The sequence below is a fragment of the Mercenaria mercenaria genome, chromosome 8 (assembly GCF_021730395.1).
Source record: "Mercenaria mercenaria strain notata chromosome 8, MADL_Memer_1, whole genome shotgun sequence".
Taxonomy (NCBI): Eukaryota; Metazoa; Mollusca; class Bivalvia; order Venerida; family Veneridae; genus Mercenaria; species Mercenaria mercenaria.
The window spans coordinates 36,345,070-36,358,747 of NC_069368.1; the positions used below are offsets into that span (position 1 = coordinate 36,345,070).

The following is a 13,678-nucleotide window of genomic DNA, read 5'->3' on the forward strand; positions in this document are numbered from 1 at the left end:
ACACAAAATAAAATAAAATTAAACGGGAAATTCACTTGGAGCATCAATAACCGTCCCCTTTATCAGCTAAATACATTTAAAAATTTAATACATATTCATAAAAATGACCTAGATGCAGGGTAGAATCGAACCAATAAAATTAAATGTAAAGCCACGGATTTATAAAAGTAATAAGATACAAATGTACATTAATTACAAAATGTTAATATCATTGTCAATTGGATTTTTAAAAAATGCACCAGCAGTTACATAGACAAAAAGGAAAAGTACGGAACGAAATTATAATCGTTTTGACATTCTCAACAGTATAAGGCAGGTTCCGAACAAGGAATCAAATAAGCGCAGGGAAAATGTGATTTGTTTCATAAAAAGCACACAATTTTAGTGGGACATACCTTTTTACAGATCATAAATTACAAAATATATAATTGTTCACACGAGGAATAGGATTTTTCTTTATCTAGATGAATGTGAGACTAATGAATATTGTGCATAGGGGAAATACTAATGTAACAATTAATATAAGGTTTCAAATTCAAGATAATGTAAACAATACAAAAAACTCCACTATAAAACAATTTACTCGAATAAAAAGTATGGGATACATTGTGTATTGACGTTGAATTCATGCTGTATATGTGCACAAGGTAATGATAAAGTTTAGTTAGATATGTGCTTCATACGTATTCCTGGCTATGTAAGGCTTTATATGTAGAACTCCCGCTATTTTCAAAATAAAGCTTAGTATGAAGGGCTAGAAAACGACAATGCGCCTGAGTGCGATATTTCGCTTTATAGTTTCCTGTTCTACATTAACGGAACGTGTAATCGTTCCTTGCCACTCTTGAAAAGGAAGCAACATCAATAGAATTGTTGTATAGCTAAGGTTTGGCGCTAACAATTAACACTGTTAAAGACAGACTTGCATTAAACAATCTATTATTTAGGCATGGGCATTCAATACCATTTAGCTGTTGCCAATTTAGGTTATAGGGTACATGAACATCCAGCAAACTAAATAAATGTAAAAGATGTAGAGTCGACAAACAGTGAAGTGACTGAGTAGTTAAGGTCCATGGCCTCAAATCACTGGACTCTCCTCTCTGGATGTTCAAGCTTTACATGGATCGTCATGTGAGGAAGCCATCAAACTTGCTTGTGTAAAGTCGCTTGTTCTATCCCACAGTCACCCAACCCGAAATGTCTCAGATGGGCTATTAGTTTCTTCCAATACATTTAAAGCTGCAAAGTCATACTATTACTTTGTCGGTGTTATTTCAAACCCGACAAACCAACAAAGAAATGCATCAAACAAATGCATCAAAACTTAAGACAAAATGTTTAAAATACTGCTTGTGGTAAACAGGATAACATTAATTAAAGCAAGTGCTTTTAATTAGAATAATCGAGAATGTTTCAAAAATCTCTAGCACAAACTGCCTCACACTCAATGGCCCTGCATTGTCTGTTTTCTGATACTGAGGAGTTCATATAACAAAAAAGTGTCTTCATATCAAACATGCTATGAGTTGCAAATAATTTCATATAATATGAAGGGCAGTGTTTATCATGCATATGATACACGTTTTCTGCAACTTCAACTGCAAAGCTACTTACATAGAACGTATGATGATCTATATTCAAACAAAACAATCTTCGCACTACCAAGACCATACAAGTACACGAGTCTTAAATACATCACTCGACTAGCCGCAAGCAGCCTATTAGAACTTTCTTATATTCATTTTGATCTTATTCTAAAATAGTTGTTTTTTCCAACAACAAGACTTTTTGAGTTCATTTTTGATTCATTTTTGGTACATGTTTGATAACTTACATGCATTGCGAATTTCAAAGTAATACTCGATGAGACGTAAATTTACAGGTTTTAAACTGACAGATGGAATTCAATACAGAATCCCCTTTGATATGTGTGAATCTTATATACTTATCAATAACAACAATACAGAACGTGTTCAAAACTATATTAAAATATATATCGAAATTGCCCACCAGCCTTCACGGACACCGACCTGTCGTTTATTTCGTTTTGATTCACATCTCACAATAGTTGTTGCAAAGTGGTGCCAATAGATAATAAACAGGCACTAAACAAGTTATTTCTGTTTTTCGGACATTCTTTTCTGTCATCAAATGGAAGGAAAATACTTAAATGAGTTGTATTAAATGATTTGTGGACATGTGATCAGTTATGCCGTCCCCTGGGTCTTGTAACATGACAAAAATGTATCTTCACTTTGTTTTTTACATTTTTCCAGGCGTAATTTAACTCTTAAATACAATAATTTAAGAAGAGAGAGATTAATTTAACTGACAGAGAAAAAAATACTCTCATTGCTGTAACACTCCTAAAGTGTTAACAAACTGTCGTAGGGCAACAGTTCATAGTTCCACTTCAGTGATGTTTAATATGAATATTAAGTCACCTTTATTTCTAGGGAAGTAAAAAGATTGACAATTAGAAACGGTAACAGGTAGATCTAATAAAAGTTTTGCTGATAAAATAATATAATATAGGATATTCTTTAGAAATGACTTGAGCTTTAGTAATTTTCAAGTTCTTATACGCTACTTGCCAAGGTCAAAACAGTATCAATTTCTAATCGTGAAACAGTTGTTCAGCTCAACAAAACTTTTAAAAAGGTAACATAAAGGAATTAACAAAGAATCTTGAAACCTTACATTGTTGCATTATTGTACTATGAAATGAAGCAGAAAACAAGGTATGACAACTTATACATATTTCCAAATATCATTTTTAATATTTGTTAGAAACGAGGGCTAAACTAAAGCAAATATACAGTAACACAGAGGTTATATTAATTTTAGAAGGTAACACATTCGATATGTCGCTTGATCAGAAACAGACCTGTTTTGACCTAAGGAAAAAATAAATACACAAGACAATATGTAGCCTACCACGTTTACCATTTTCGGTCCGAGATTCGCTACACGACATTTTAATCTAGCAAGATCTCCTTCGTGGATTGTAATGTTGGTTTCTGTATTTAGAAAGTATGGCTCACCGTCATGTTTTACGCTGTAACTTGTACCTGTAACATACAAACAATTATACATTATACGTGATGCAAAATTATAATATAAAAGCCAGTGATAGTGATACAATTTTAACAGACCTAGTTGATACTGAATAATTCACAATTTATTTTCTTGATTCTTAGGGAGGAAACATACACTGGTTCAAAGTTATGCCTCCTACACATGTATGAAGTTGGTTGTGTTTTTGTTAACATTTTTCACAATTACATTACCCTTCTTTCGGAAAATGATTGCATCTTAACCAATTTTAAAAATACTCGTTGGATTTGTGAGCATTACTAGCAATATCACATCCCGTTTCAAAAGCAAGCGCAGATAGTACCCCAACACTATGAATTCTATTCTTTCTAAGGCAGTTTGACAGTGCCCATAAGTCACGGGTCTAGTTATTCTACCTATTATTTAAAGTTAACTTTAAATTTAATTGTTTTTGTTTTGTGTTAAGTCAAACAGGCACGGTCATACCTCAGTTTTCTAGCTTGTGATGGTGGAAGAAGACCACGTGTGCCTTTCCAAGTATTATTTCAGGCACGAGTTTCACTTAGGTAGCTTTCTCGCATAAAAGCGAAGTTTCGAACCATACAACGGAGTGCGGGTGAAACGCTTGGACACGAAGGTCCTTAAACGCTAGGTTTAATAACATGTACAAAGCCAACCAATATTTTGCTATTATTGACTGCCGGGGTCTGTTACAAATCGTTGATACAATGTGATTCAATAGTTTATTCATTTTCAAACATATTGTCATGAAAGTGTTGTGCCTATGTCTAGAAGACAGATTCAAGAGTCTAGAACAAAGTCTTTTTATGCATAGGCACAATGTGTTTTGGACACAATGTGTTTTAACAACACTAATTCCTTATTATGGTATTTTACGGTCACACAATAACGATTTCAAAATATCCGTTTCCCTCGAGTGGACATCTCACCATATCGTTTCTTTTACGTATATTAACGTACAGACCCTAATGGAATCACAAGTCTGTTTAATGTCCCGAGTGTATTCTTTGTTCCATAACTCAATTGTTCTATTGTATTGCACGAGGTCCGACTACGAATAGATCATTAACCAAAGACAAGTGCTCCAGAGTCTTTAGAAGGAACTAATATGATACAAAATATGATATAGAAAATAAACGAGATTACATCATTTCACCATCATTAACTCTTCCGAGCAATGTCAGTTTAAGATTTTATTTCAGACAATAGCATTCCCTAACGTATAAAGAATGCATTTGAAGAAATATAATGGAAATAACAAAACGCAACACGCCATTGTTGTATCGATAGAGTAATATTGTAGGGATAACGCATGTTTTTTTTATTGTAGCATCGGTAGAATCCCGAGGGATTTGTTAGTGCCCGAAAATCCCGAGGGATTGGTTAGTGCCCGAGAATCCTGAGGGATTGATTAGTGCACGAGCCCGGTAGGGTTAAGATACCAACGTATTGTGAAGATGGTAAAATGCGCTAACGTTATTGTAGCATAGTCTATAATGCATCTCAAACCAGTTCCAACTACATGTACATGGTTAGGTAATGTATATCTCAAACCAGTTCCAACTACATGGTTAGGTAATGTATATCACGATACCATCATATCAAAACATGCCTAGATAATGCTACTTTAGTCTACGAAAACCGCCAGTTTAAATGGCTGAAAGAATGGATATCCAATATATCCACAAAGTTCAAAGACAAAGCTTAATGTTAAGTATTACAATATTTTTGATACAAATTAAATTAATGAAATAAGTTAAAGTTACATGATATCGTATGCAACCACATCTACTTAACAAAAACAAAGAGAACTATGTTTACCCTAAATCGCTCGCATATTTACCATTACCCTTCAAGGCAAAATTGAGGTTTGGTCATATTATGAACATAAGAATGTGTGTTTTTGTTTCTAAACTATCTTAAAAATGCCAAATCAAGAAAAAAACTTTCTCGCTGTCTTTACCAGTACACCATAGAGGAATATGTATTTAACGATCATTAAATACAGATATTTATAATTTAAGCAGTTTTTAATTTTCAATATAAAAATTAGTAAAACAACTAATTCACATGTATTTCCATAACATGTATATGGTCTATCAGTAATTAAGTTTCAAAGCTTTCTTAAGAATTATAGCATTAATTTCCTGATATCTAAATAGTTTCTCTTTTTGTTGTTGTCGCAGGATCTGGAGGCCAATGCCTTTGTAAGTAATATTGGACCACCAGATTTCGACTTAGTCATAAACTTAAAGTAAAAAAATTAAAAATATAAAGAACATTGAAAAGCGGATGTTGATATATGTTGATACCATTCGGGAAAACTTTGTGTCAAGCTATGCTTCGTCAAAAGCTGTGCTGGATGGCAAATGAACAATATTTCTAGCATTAAATTGCTGTTCTTGACATTTTTCGGGGGTATTTTAAAAGGAGAGTAAACATGTTAACAGAGAGAATCTCGCGTTCACGTGCTGTTGTTAAATAATCTTTTTATATAAAAAATTATGCGCATTTCGTGGCATAGCGTAAAAGTATTTCGGTCCCAAAACGGATAATTCGAAAGAAAATATATTCCCGTACATTTCATGGAAATTTAATGACGTTAAGGGACAATATAATTGGGTTATTATAACAGTAGCTCGATCTGGGATGCTGTATTCGGCTCGAGTGGATTTTTGCCACATAGGATCCGTCCTTGCAAAATTCACTAGAGCGGAATACAAAATCCCAGATCTGTTAGCAACTGTTATAATGACCCGTTTATTATGTACCTCTACCTTTTTGTTTGTTGTTTTGTTATTGGACAAAATCTTCAATGTTTATTGATATTAAAATGGAACTAAGTGAAGTTTTATGTGCGCTATTTATAGAACTGTGTCAGGGCATTCATATTAACGAAAGTAGTCCGGTAGCATACAATACGGTAAGGTACAATACGGAGATTAAAAGATACAATACGGAATCTTTTTTTGCCTGTTTATATCTAATTGTGAAATACAAGACAATTTTTTACAGAATTTATATAGGTATATAATAGTCATTTATTAGTGTTTTCCCGTTATATGCTCGAGTAAAGACTGGGCGATTTTGCCGTCAAACATGCTCGAGCAATGAACCATTATGCAAGTAAGAAAACAGAGTCACACAGGCCCGTTGTAAAATCACAGTCCGTTCTTCAATACATTTTACACGTAAAGTATATTAATGTAATATGCAAGAACATCTCGATGGAAGGCATCAATTCTGCATCACATACGTTTATATTTACTTTAGCTCATGAATTCATAATGCAGTGTTACTGAAATGCTGTATTACACAGTCAATACTAATTATTTGGCCAGCAGTCATGTTCAATGCAATCTAATGCAAAGGTCAACATTTAATGGTGTCTGGTTAGTTCAGAGACATGTCACCATACAATATTGAAAATACTACAAGCATAAATGAGATCAGACAATCATATTGCAAAAGGTAACTAATTTCCTCAGCTGTGACATTGCGTGAGTATAAAAATGGTTTCGCTTATCAAGTTGTACGAGAATTTGAAATATCTCCGCAAGAACGTTGCACATTGTATGGAGAAAACGCCCCGTAACCAGGGGCTCATAACATTGTATGAGTTTCTAGTTTGTTCAGACTATATTCTTATATTATTTGTGAAAAAGATATTCATTAAGGAAAAATCGGGAAGTGACCTTGCAGCTATACGTCCATACCCACAATTAACGTATATCTGTATATATATATAAGTGAGATATTTATATAAGAGAGATATTAAAGAAAAAAAATCAACGAAATGCCTTTCAATCACACTATCATTAGATATTGGAGTATATATATATATATATATATATATATATATATATATACACCATCCGTATGCCCGGACAACGTCTGATTTTCCGGGGCGTGCTGTTATAATGGCAATGACAAGGCTGATGTTAATGGCACGGTCATATCTATGATTGCTAGCTAATGTAGATTAAGAGTGCATTTAACATCTAAAGGCAATCCAGTAACCAGTTATAATGCATGCTTCCAGTCACTAGCTTGTCTTACAGGAGTCTATCTTCAATTTTGTTACTATATAATAATCACCTTTATTCAATGTAACATACCTAGGTACCAAGTGTTTAAACTGTCGGGTAATATTAGTCTCAGAGGGCTCTTGAAATCGAAACATAATTACCCTTATAAGGTTGACAGGACGGATAATACTCCGAAACCATCAATGTATAACCCATTTTAGCAAATAATACATTCTACATATAGATTTCTGCCTGTTTTGGCTAAAAGTAGGAAAATAAAAGTAGATAATTAGATTCCAACTTATCCCCACGGGATACTTAATGGCTAATGAATTTCTTAGAATGATTGGAAAGCTTGACCCTTGATAATCCAGTATCCGCCTTGAAGGCTTATGTGCCTTGATGAATGTTGTACTTTATTAGAAAACCGATAATTGCTACTTTACCTTCATAAGGCTTCATTACATCAGTAAATGCATGATTAAATGACCTAAAATAATAACAAGAGCTGTCCGTAAGACAGCCAAGCTCGACTATTCGAAATATGTCACAGAAGCAGGAAATTATTACTCAAAAGAGCTTTAAGTTTGAAAGGGGACATAATTTGACCAAAATGCATATCAGAGTTATGGGATTTGATGCTATCAACTAGTTTTATAACCCCAAAGAAACGTGTTAAGTTTCAATTCAATATCTGCATTAGTTTTGGAGATAGTAACTTGAATGTAAAACTTTAACCAGAATTTTCAAAGTCCAAAAGAGGGCATAATTTGCTCAAAATACATGTAAGAAGTTATGGAACTTGTCCCAGTGAGGTTGGTAATTGACCTAGAAAAAGAATAAATAAGTTTCAAAGCTGTATGCCTTTTGGTAATAGCTGTATGTACTTGCGCGCAAAACTTTAACCAGGATTTTCTAAGTCCAAAAGGGGGCATAATTTGGCCAAAATACATGTCAGAGTTATGGGACCTGACCCAGTGAGGTAGGTAGTGATCTAGAAAAAGAAAAAATAAGTTTCAAATCTATATGCCTTTTAGTAATAGCTGTATGCGCTTGCACGCAAAACTTTAACCAGAATTTTCTAAGTCCAAAAGGGGGCATAATTTGGCCAAAATGAAGGTCAGAGTTATGGGCCTTTTGGAGATAGTAACTTGCATGTAAAACTTTAACCAGTAGTCCAAAAGGGGGCATAATTTGCTCAAAATACATGTTAGAGTTATGGAACTTAACCCAGTGAGGTTGGTAATTGACCTAGAAAAAGAATAAATAAGTTTCAAAGCTATATACCTTTACACGATAGCTGTATGTACTTGCATGCAAAAACTTAACCAAGGTGTGACGCCGACGCCGACGCCGACGCCAGGGTGAGTAGAATAGCTAGACTATTCTTCGAATAGTCGAGCTAAAAACGGTACATAAATGTTTGCTCAAAATATATAGTTACATTTCATTTTTGGACCTGGCTAAATTAATACAAACCCTTTTTGTGTTAAACATAACACATAGTATATGTTAACTTGACAACTCTTTACAATTACGTCTTCGCATGCCTTTACAATGGAATATTTCTTTTTGAAAATAAAGTCAAAAGTATTCAATATTCTTTAAAAACTGATAAGCTCCAATTACCACCCTCGAAGATTTTTAAAATGTTGCATAAAATTACTTGTATTCTGTAACATTTTATGGGAAAACATGGAAAATCCGTGTTACGGAAAAGCTAAAGTAAATAAATCACAGCTTAAATATGAGGAAAACGTCTTATAGATTTCTCAAGAAACATGACAAATAAATTGTGATCTCTGTAATACAATACAAGGTTTCAGGTTACAACCTGCATAAAACAATAGAAAAGTTATGAGATACAAACATCAATAAAGAGACTTCTATATCTTTCGGATTAAATTCAGTTATTAATAAATTGTTTTAACTTTGTTTCACTATTGTTCTTTTAAATCTCTTCTTATTTTGCATGTCAATTTTGTGCATTTTCTTCGAATCAAAGTTGATCTGCATCTCAAATGTTAAAGTAAAAATACTGTGTTGTATGTCGGAGATCTTTAAATTAAATTTACAACAGTCTCGTCGCATTATCTTCAATAACAGCACTGGGCACTGACTCAATAGGTTAGCCGAAAAAGGCGGCAAGACAGAGACCATATTTTAAACAGAATTAATCACGGTAAGGTTAAAGGATTATGCTAAGCTCCATAAATCTGCTGCTAGGATAATGCTTAAAGCGGACACCGTGACACTCACTGCGGACATGTTCAGGGAACTGAGGCGGCTATGTCCCACTAAACGAGTGATCTGTTACACTTATAAACTAACCTGTTTATCTAAACATAACATGACACCACGATACACTTATAGAAATGAACACCTCAAAATTGCTACACTAAAAACAGCATTATATGACAGATCCTTCTCGGTTAATTCATCACCGGAGTGGGTTCGAGATCTCGCTTGTAGCGTAGAAGTTTTCACGTGAAGAAGACATCCGACTGGTTTATAGAAGGTCAGCCGTTCTATCAAACGTGCTCGGTTATGCTTGAAATTGTGAAGTGGCACCTGGGACCTTCCTTAGGACATAATTGTTTGGGTGTGACTTTAGATTTTAAAACATAAAATCTATTTCCACTCATCAATTGTTTTGCACTAAAAGTTCTTGGTGGTATTGTCTCTGTAATATTCTCTTCTTTTATATGTAGTTGTATATACTATCACAACATGATTTTAATTTATTTCTTGCAATATCTTTTTTTATTTATTTTTTTTTTTTTGGGGGGGGGGGGGGGGGGGGCGGATTTTTTTGGGCTAATGCCGTTTTCAATACTAGTGACCTATGACTTTTATTGTATATCATTTTTTAAGATGATTGTCCTTCAATATCCAAAATTTGACGAAAATCTGTTATTGGGAAAAACTTCCCCCATCTCATATACAGAGTCTCTAGCGTACGCCTTTAACCAGGAAACCTACATGTTTTTATCAGTAGAAGTCAGCAGGGTTGATTGGAAAAAATGCCTATGGCAATAAAACAATCAACCTGATCTGACTTGCACTTCCACAAGCCTCTCAATCAGATTCCAGCATTCTCAAGGTTAATTTGCTTGAAAATTTTAAGGTAATACATGTAAGTCGTGCATCTAAAAAAATCAAGACATTTGAATGGGAAAAATGAAAACAAACATGAAATATGCAAATAGTAGAATCTTATCAAGCACTAATTACACATGTAATTTATTTTATCAATCAGATAACAATTTGTAATTATTTTTGATTTATCAGATATCAGTTCATAATAATGATGTTACATTTACATTTTCAAATTATTACAAAATCAAGACGACCTTTGTAGGATGCTAAATACCAAGTTTTATGATGATATTGAGAAACTGTTTAAAACTACTTTCTATTTCACCTCTGGTGGCCCCTAAAATCAGTCAAGCGAAATCATTTGAATATATCTAAGATGAGACTTTACAATGATGATTTAGACTAAGTTTGGTGATGATCCATCAAATGGTTCACGAGACAGGGTCGTTCACAGATCTTTCTATTTTTAGCTTTGGTGACCTCTAAAATCAATCAAGTGGTTCGATTTGAACAAAACAGAAGGCATTGCTACAGACCAAGTTTGGTGTAATTCTGATCAGTAGTTTAAGAGGGAGGAGGTGTAAAATTTTGACACTGATGGACACAGGGTGATCACAATAACTCACCCGAGTAAAACGCTGAGGTGAGCTAACAACAACAACAACAAAGGCAAGTTAGGTGGGTTGTAGGGCCAAAAATGTTGTCTAGTACGGTTTTAAGTTTGACAGTGAAGGCCATATTAGGGTCAATGTAATTTATATATAGGTCACTTTGTAGGTCTTGCCACAAGGATTGTTGAGTGTTAGTAGGAACTAAATCGTGTCATTAGTGTTGACTGTAGATAAAACGTTAAAATCTCGTTCGGACGGACAAACGACGATTAAATGGACGGACAAATGGGCAGACAGTTCAACCGTTGCATGCTCGGGGGCATAAAAACATCTGCACGTTTAAGCTGCTGTTAATGTCCAGTCATAGTGCTACATTCCATTTATACTACTTAGAATCAATTTGTAATACGTTGTGTCCCAGTTTATGTCTTTCACCGTCTATGTCTATAGCCAGGTATCTTATCTTCCTTAAATATTTATTATTATACCAGATTTATATAGCGCTCTTTTCATGATCAATTTCACGTTCAAAGGCGCTTTACATAGTTCAAATGCAGCCACACAGGGCGCATAATTCATACTCTACTAGTACACAGAAACAGAGCGATCTGACCGGAGGGACAGAGTGAGACAAAGCCCCCACGACAAAGAGATGAGAAATCAGATACAGGCTTGTCCGGCTAACTTATCCTAGCTCGTTGCGAATAGACAGCCTGGTTCTTTATCGTGCCCAGTGTATAGCACTGATACACGCAAGGATTGCCTGGGTTCCTGACCAGTACACCTCTAGTTGGGTGGGAAACATTGAAAAGCGTTTCTGAAAATTCCCGAGTAGCTGCCGGGGATCGAACCCCCGACCTCAGGATTGGAAGGCCAGTGTGCAAACCGCTGAGCTATCTGTCCACCACACTAGGAAATAAAGTTATTGTAATTATTCATTCAGTAATATTATCATCATCATCATCATCGTTATTATTGTTATTATAGCAATCTCAAAAGGAAGTATATATACATGCTCATAATCACCATTAAACGCTTTCTGTGCTGCAATTGATGCTGCTTCCGAAAAAAAAAACGTAAAAACAAAAACAAAAAACAACAAAGAATGGAATAAAATTGGCTAATTTTACATTATGAGTAACAAAATGCTGATCTAAACTAGGAAACATACAATATACATGGCTTCAACATTCGTGCAGATTGCTAATTACAAGAAATATTTGTTTTGTCTCTGCTTTAACATTTATGTGTTAATGCTCACATTTGAGTCCAGCAAATTAAGAAATATACCACAGTTAGTGGAAACAACTGTCTATTCTAAGATACAAAGGTCTGATTAAAAAGACATTGACGGTTCTACTGTTGCCAAAGCAGCATAGAGGTACCTAGCAAAATCGCAGGTAATAAACGACTGCAACATTTCGATATTTTAGGTATTCCTATGGCCATCATTTTTAACATCCTGTCAGAACCGTTCGAACTGTTTTCCATTATCTGCTATATATAGACTAAATTCAAATGAACTTTTCTGACTGCGTTTAGAGCCACACAGGAACAATTTCGGTAATATGGTGACTTCTTTTGGTGGAGAAAGATTCCAGGTTCTTTGCAATATTTAGGCATGGAATGGCACTTGGGTAGAACCAACGACCTGAAGAATTCTACATCCAAAGCGAGGATTCGAACCTACATCGGTGAGGGTCTAGTGGTTAGAAGCCAGCGACCTTTACCATTCAGACACGATGAAGTCAATATGACCAATATGACAGGGAACTAGCTTATAGTCATGTACTAAATTTAAACAAGAGCTCCGCCAAGCGGGGCAATATACGCCCGAAGGGTTACATCAGAGGATGGGACCAAAATTTAAAAAACTTGACTGTTGAAGCCCAAAGGACAGGAACAACAAAGGGAAGAAATTCCTAAAAACAAATCTACGATCCTGTCTCTACCTTAAAAGATGATTTTGATGAGTTCATTAGAATACGGGCACATGTTACTTTACCATATCTTACATGTATAAGAACACAATCTATTGACCTCTCACATATCAACTCTATCCTGTGGATATCTGCGTTGAAATTTCATTCAAATATCAGAAAGTATGCCCGCAATTTTACCATTTAAAACTTACATGTAATAATCTTTTTTTTGTTTTCATGCAAACCGTTCCTGGTAAATAGTTATGCTTACATTGCATGATCTTTTTTCTGTGTCATGGTAAATAATTCTTGCTAAATAAATCCTTACCAAGCATTCTAGCAGAACATTTTCTCTCACAAGTGTCGCAGTATGTAAACACTCGCGACTTTGTGCAAGCATTACTTTCTATACAGGGCAGGTTTGTTTACTGCAAATGACAGCCAATTATTGTACTGCAAGATATGGAATAAAATGGCGGTATTTGTCTGCCAGTGGCATTTTTCACTTGAGAAAACCGAAAAGGGTGTATAATTAGCAAAAATAATGTGCAGCTGAACGGAAAACTGCACACAACACAATACTGCTTATGTATTCATATAGTCCATGTACATAGCAGAAATGTTCGAAAAATTGTTAATAACGTCTCTCAGTAAACAAATACTTTTCAAATTTTAGAATGCGTTCTATTTCACCGATAGTGATCTTATTTTTCAATAAAAACTGTACTTGGAAGTTGAAAATGAATGAGAAGTTCCTTTTATAAAGGTCTGTGTTTGGAAATTATTTGTGTGAGTTTAAAAAATAATATAACGGCAGTTTCAAAACGATTGGAATTGTTCTCACCAAATAAACCTCAACGAACCAGTCGAATAAGAAACGTTGACAAAATCTTTCCCGACGAAAGACCCAGACGAATACGACCATTAACAACCTTAC

At 34.6% G+C, this 13,678-nt stretch overlaps 1 protein-coding gene across 9 annotated transcripts in view; it reads right to left on the reverse strand.

Moving 5' to 3' along the window:
• The window catches only part of LOC123566576 (uncharacterized), a 322,257-nt gene that overhangs the window by 17,618 nt on the left and 290,961 nt on the right, over positions 1-13,678 (reverse strand). For 8 of the 9 annotated variants that reach the window (XM_045360815.2, XM_045360814.2, XM_045360813.2 and 5 more), the window contains one exon: positions 2,941-3,074. In XM_045360815.2, coding sequence (XP_045216750.1) covers positions 2,941-3,074 — 134 coding nt within the window. The remainder of the gene's footprint in view (positions 1-2,940; positions 3,075-13,678) is intronic. The other variant, XM_045360822.2, reaches the window with a different exon arrangement.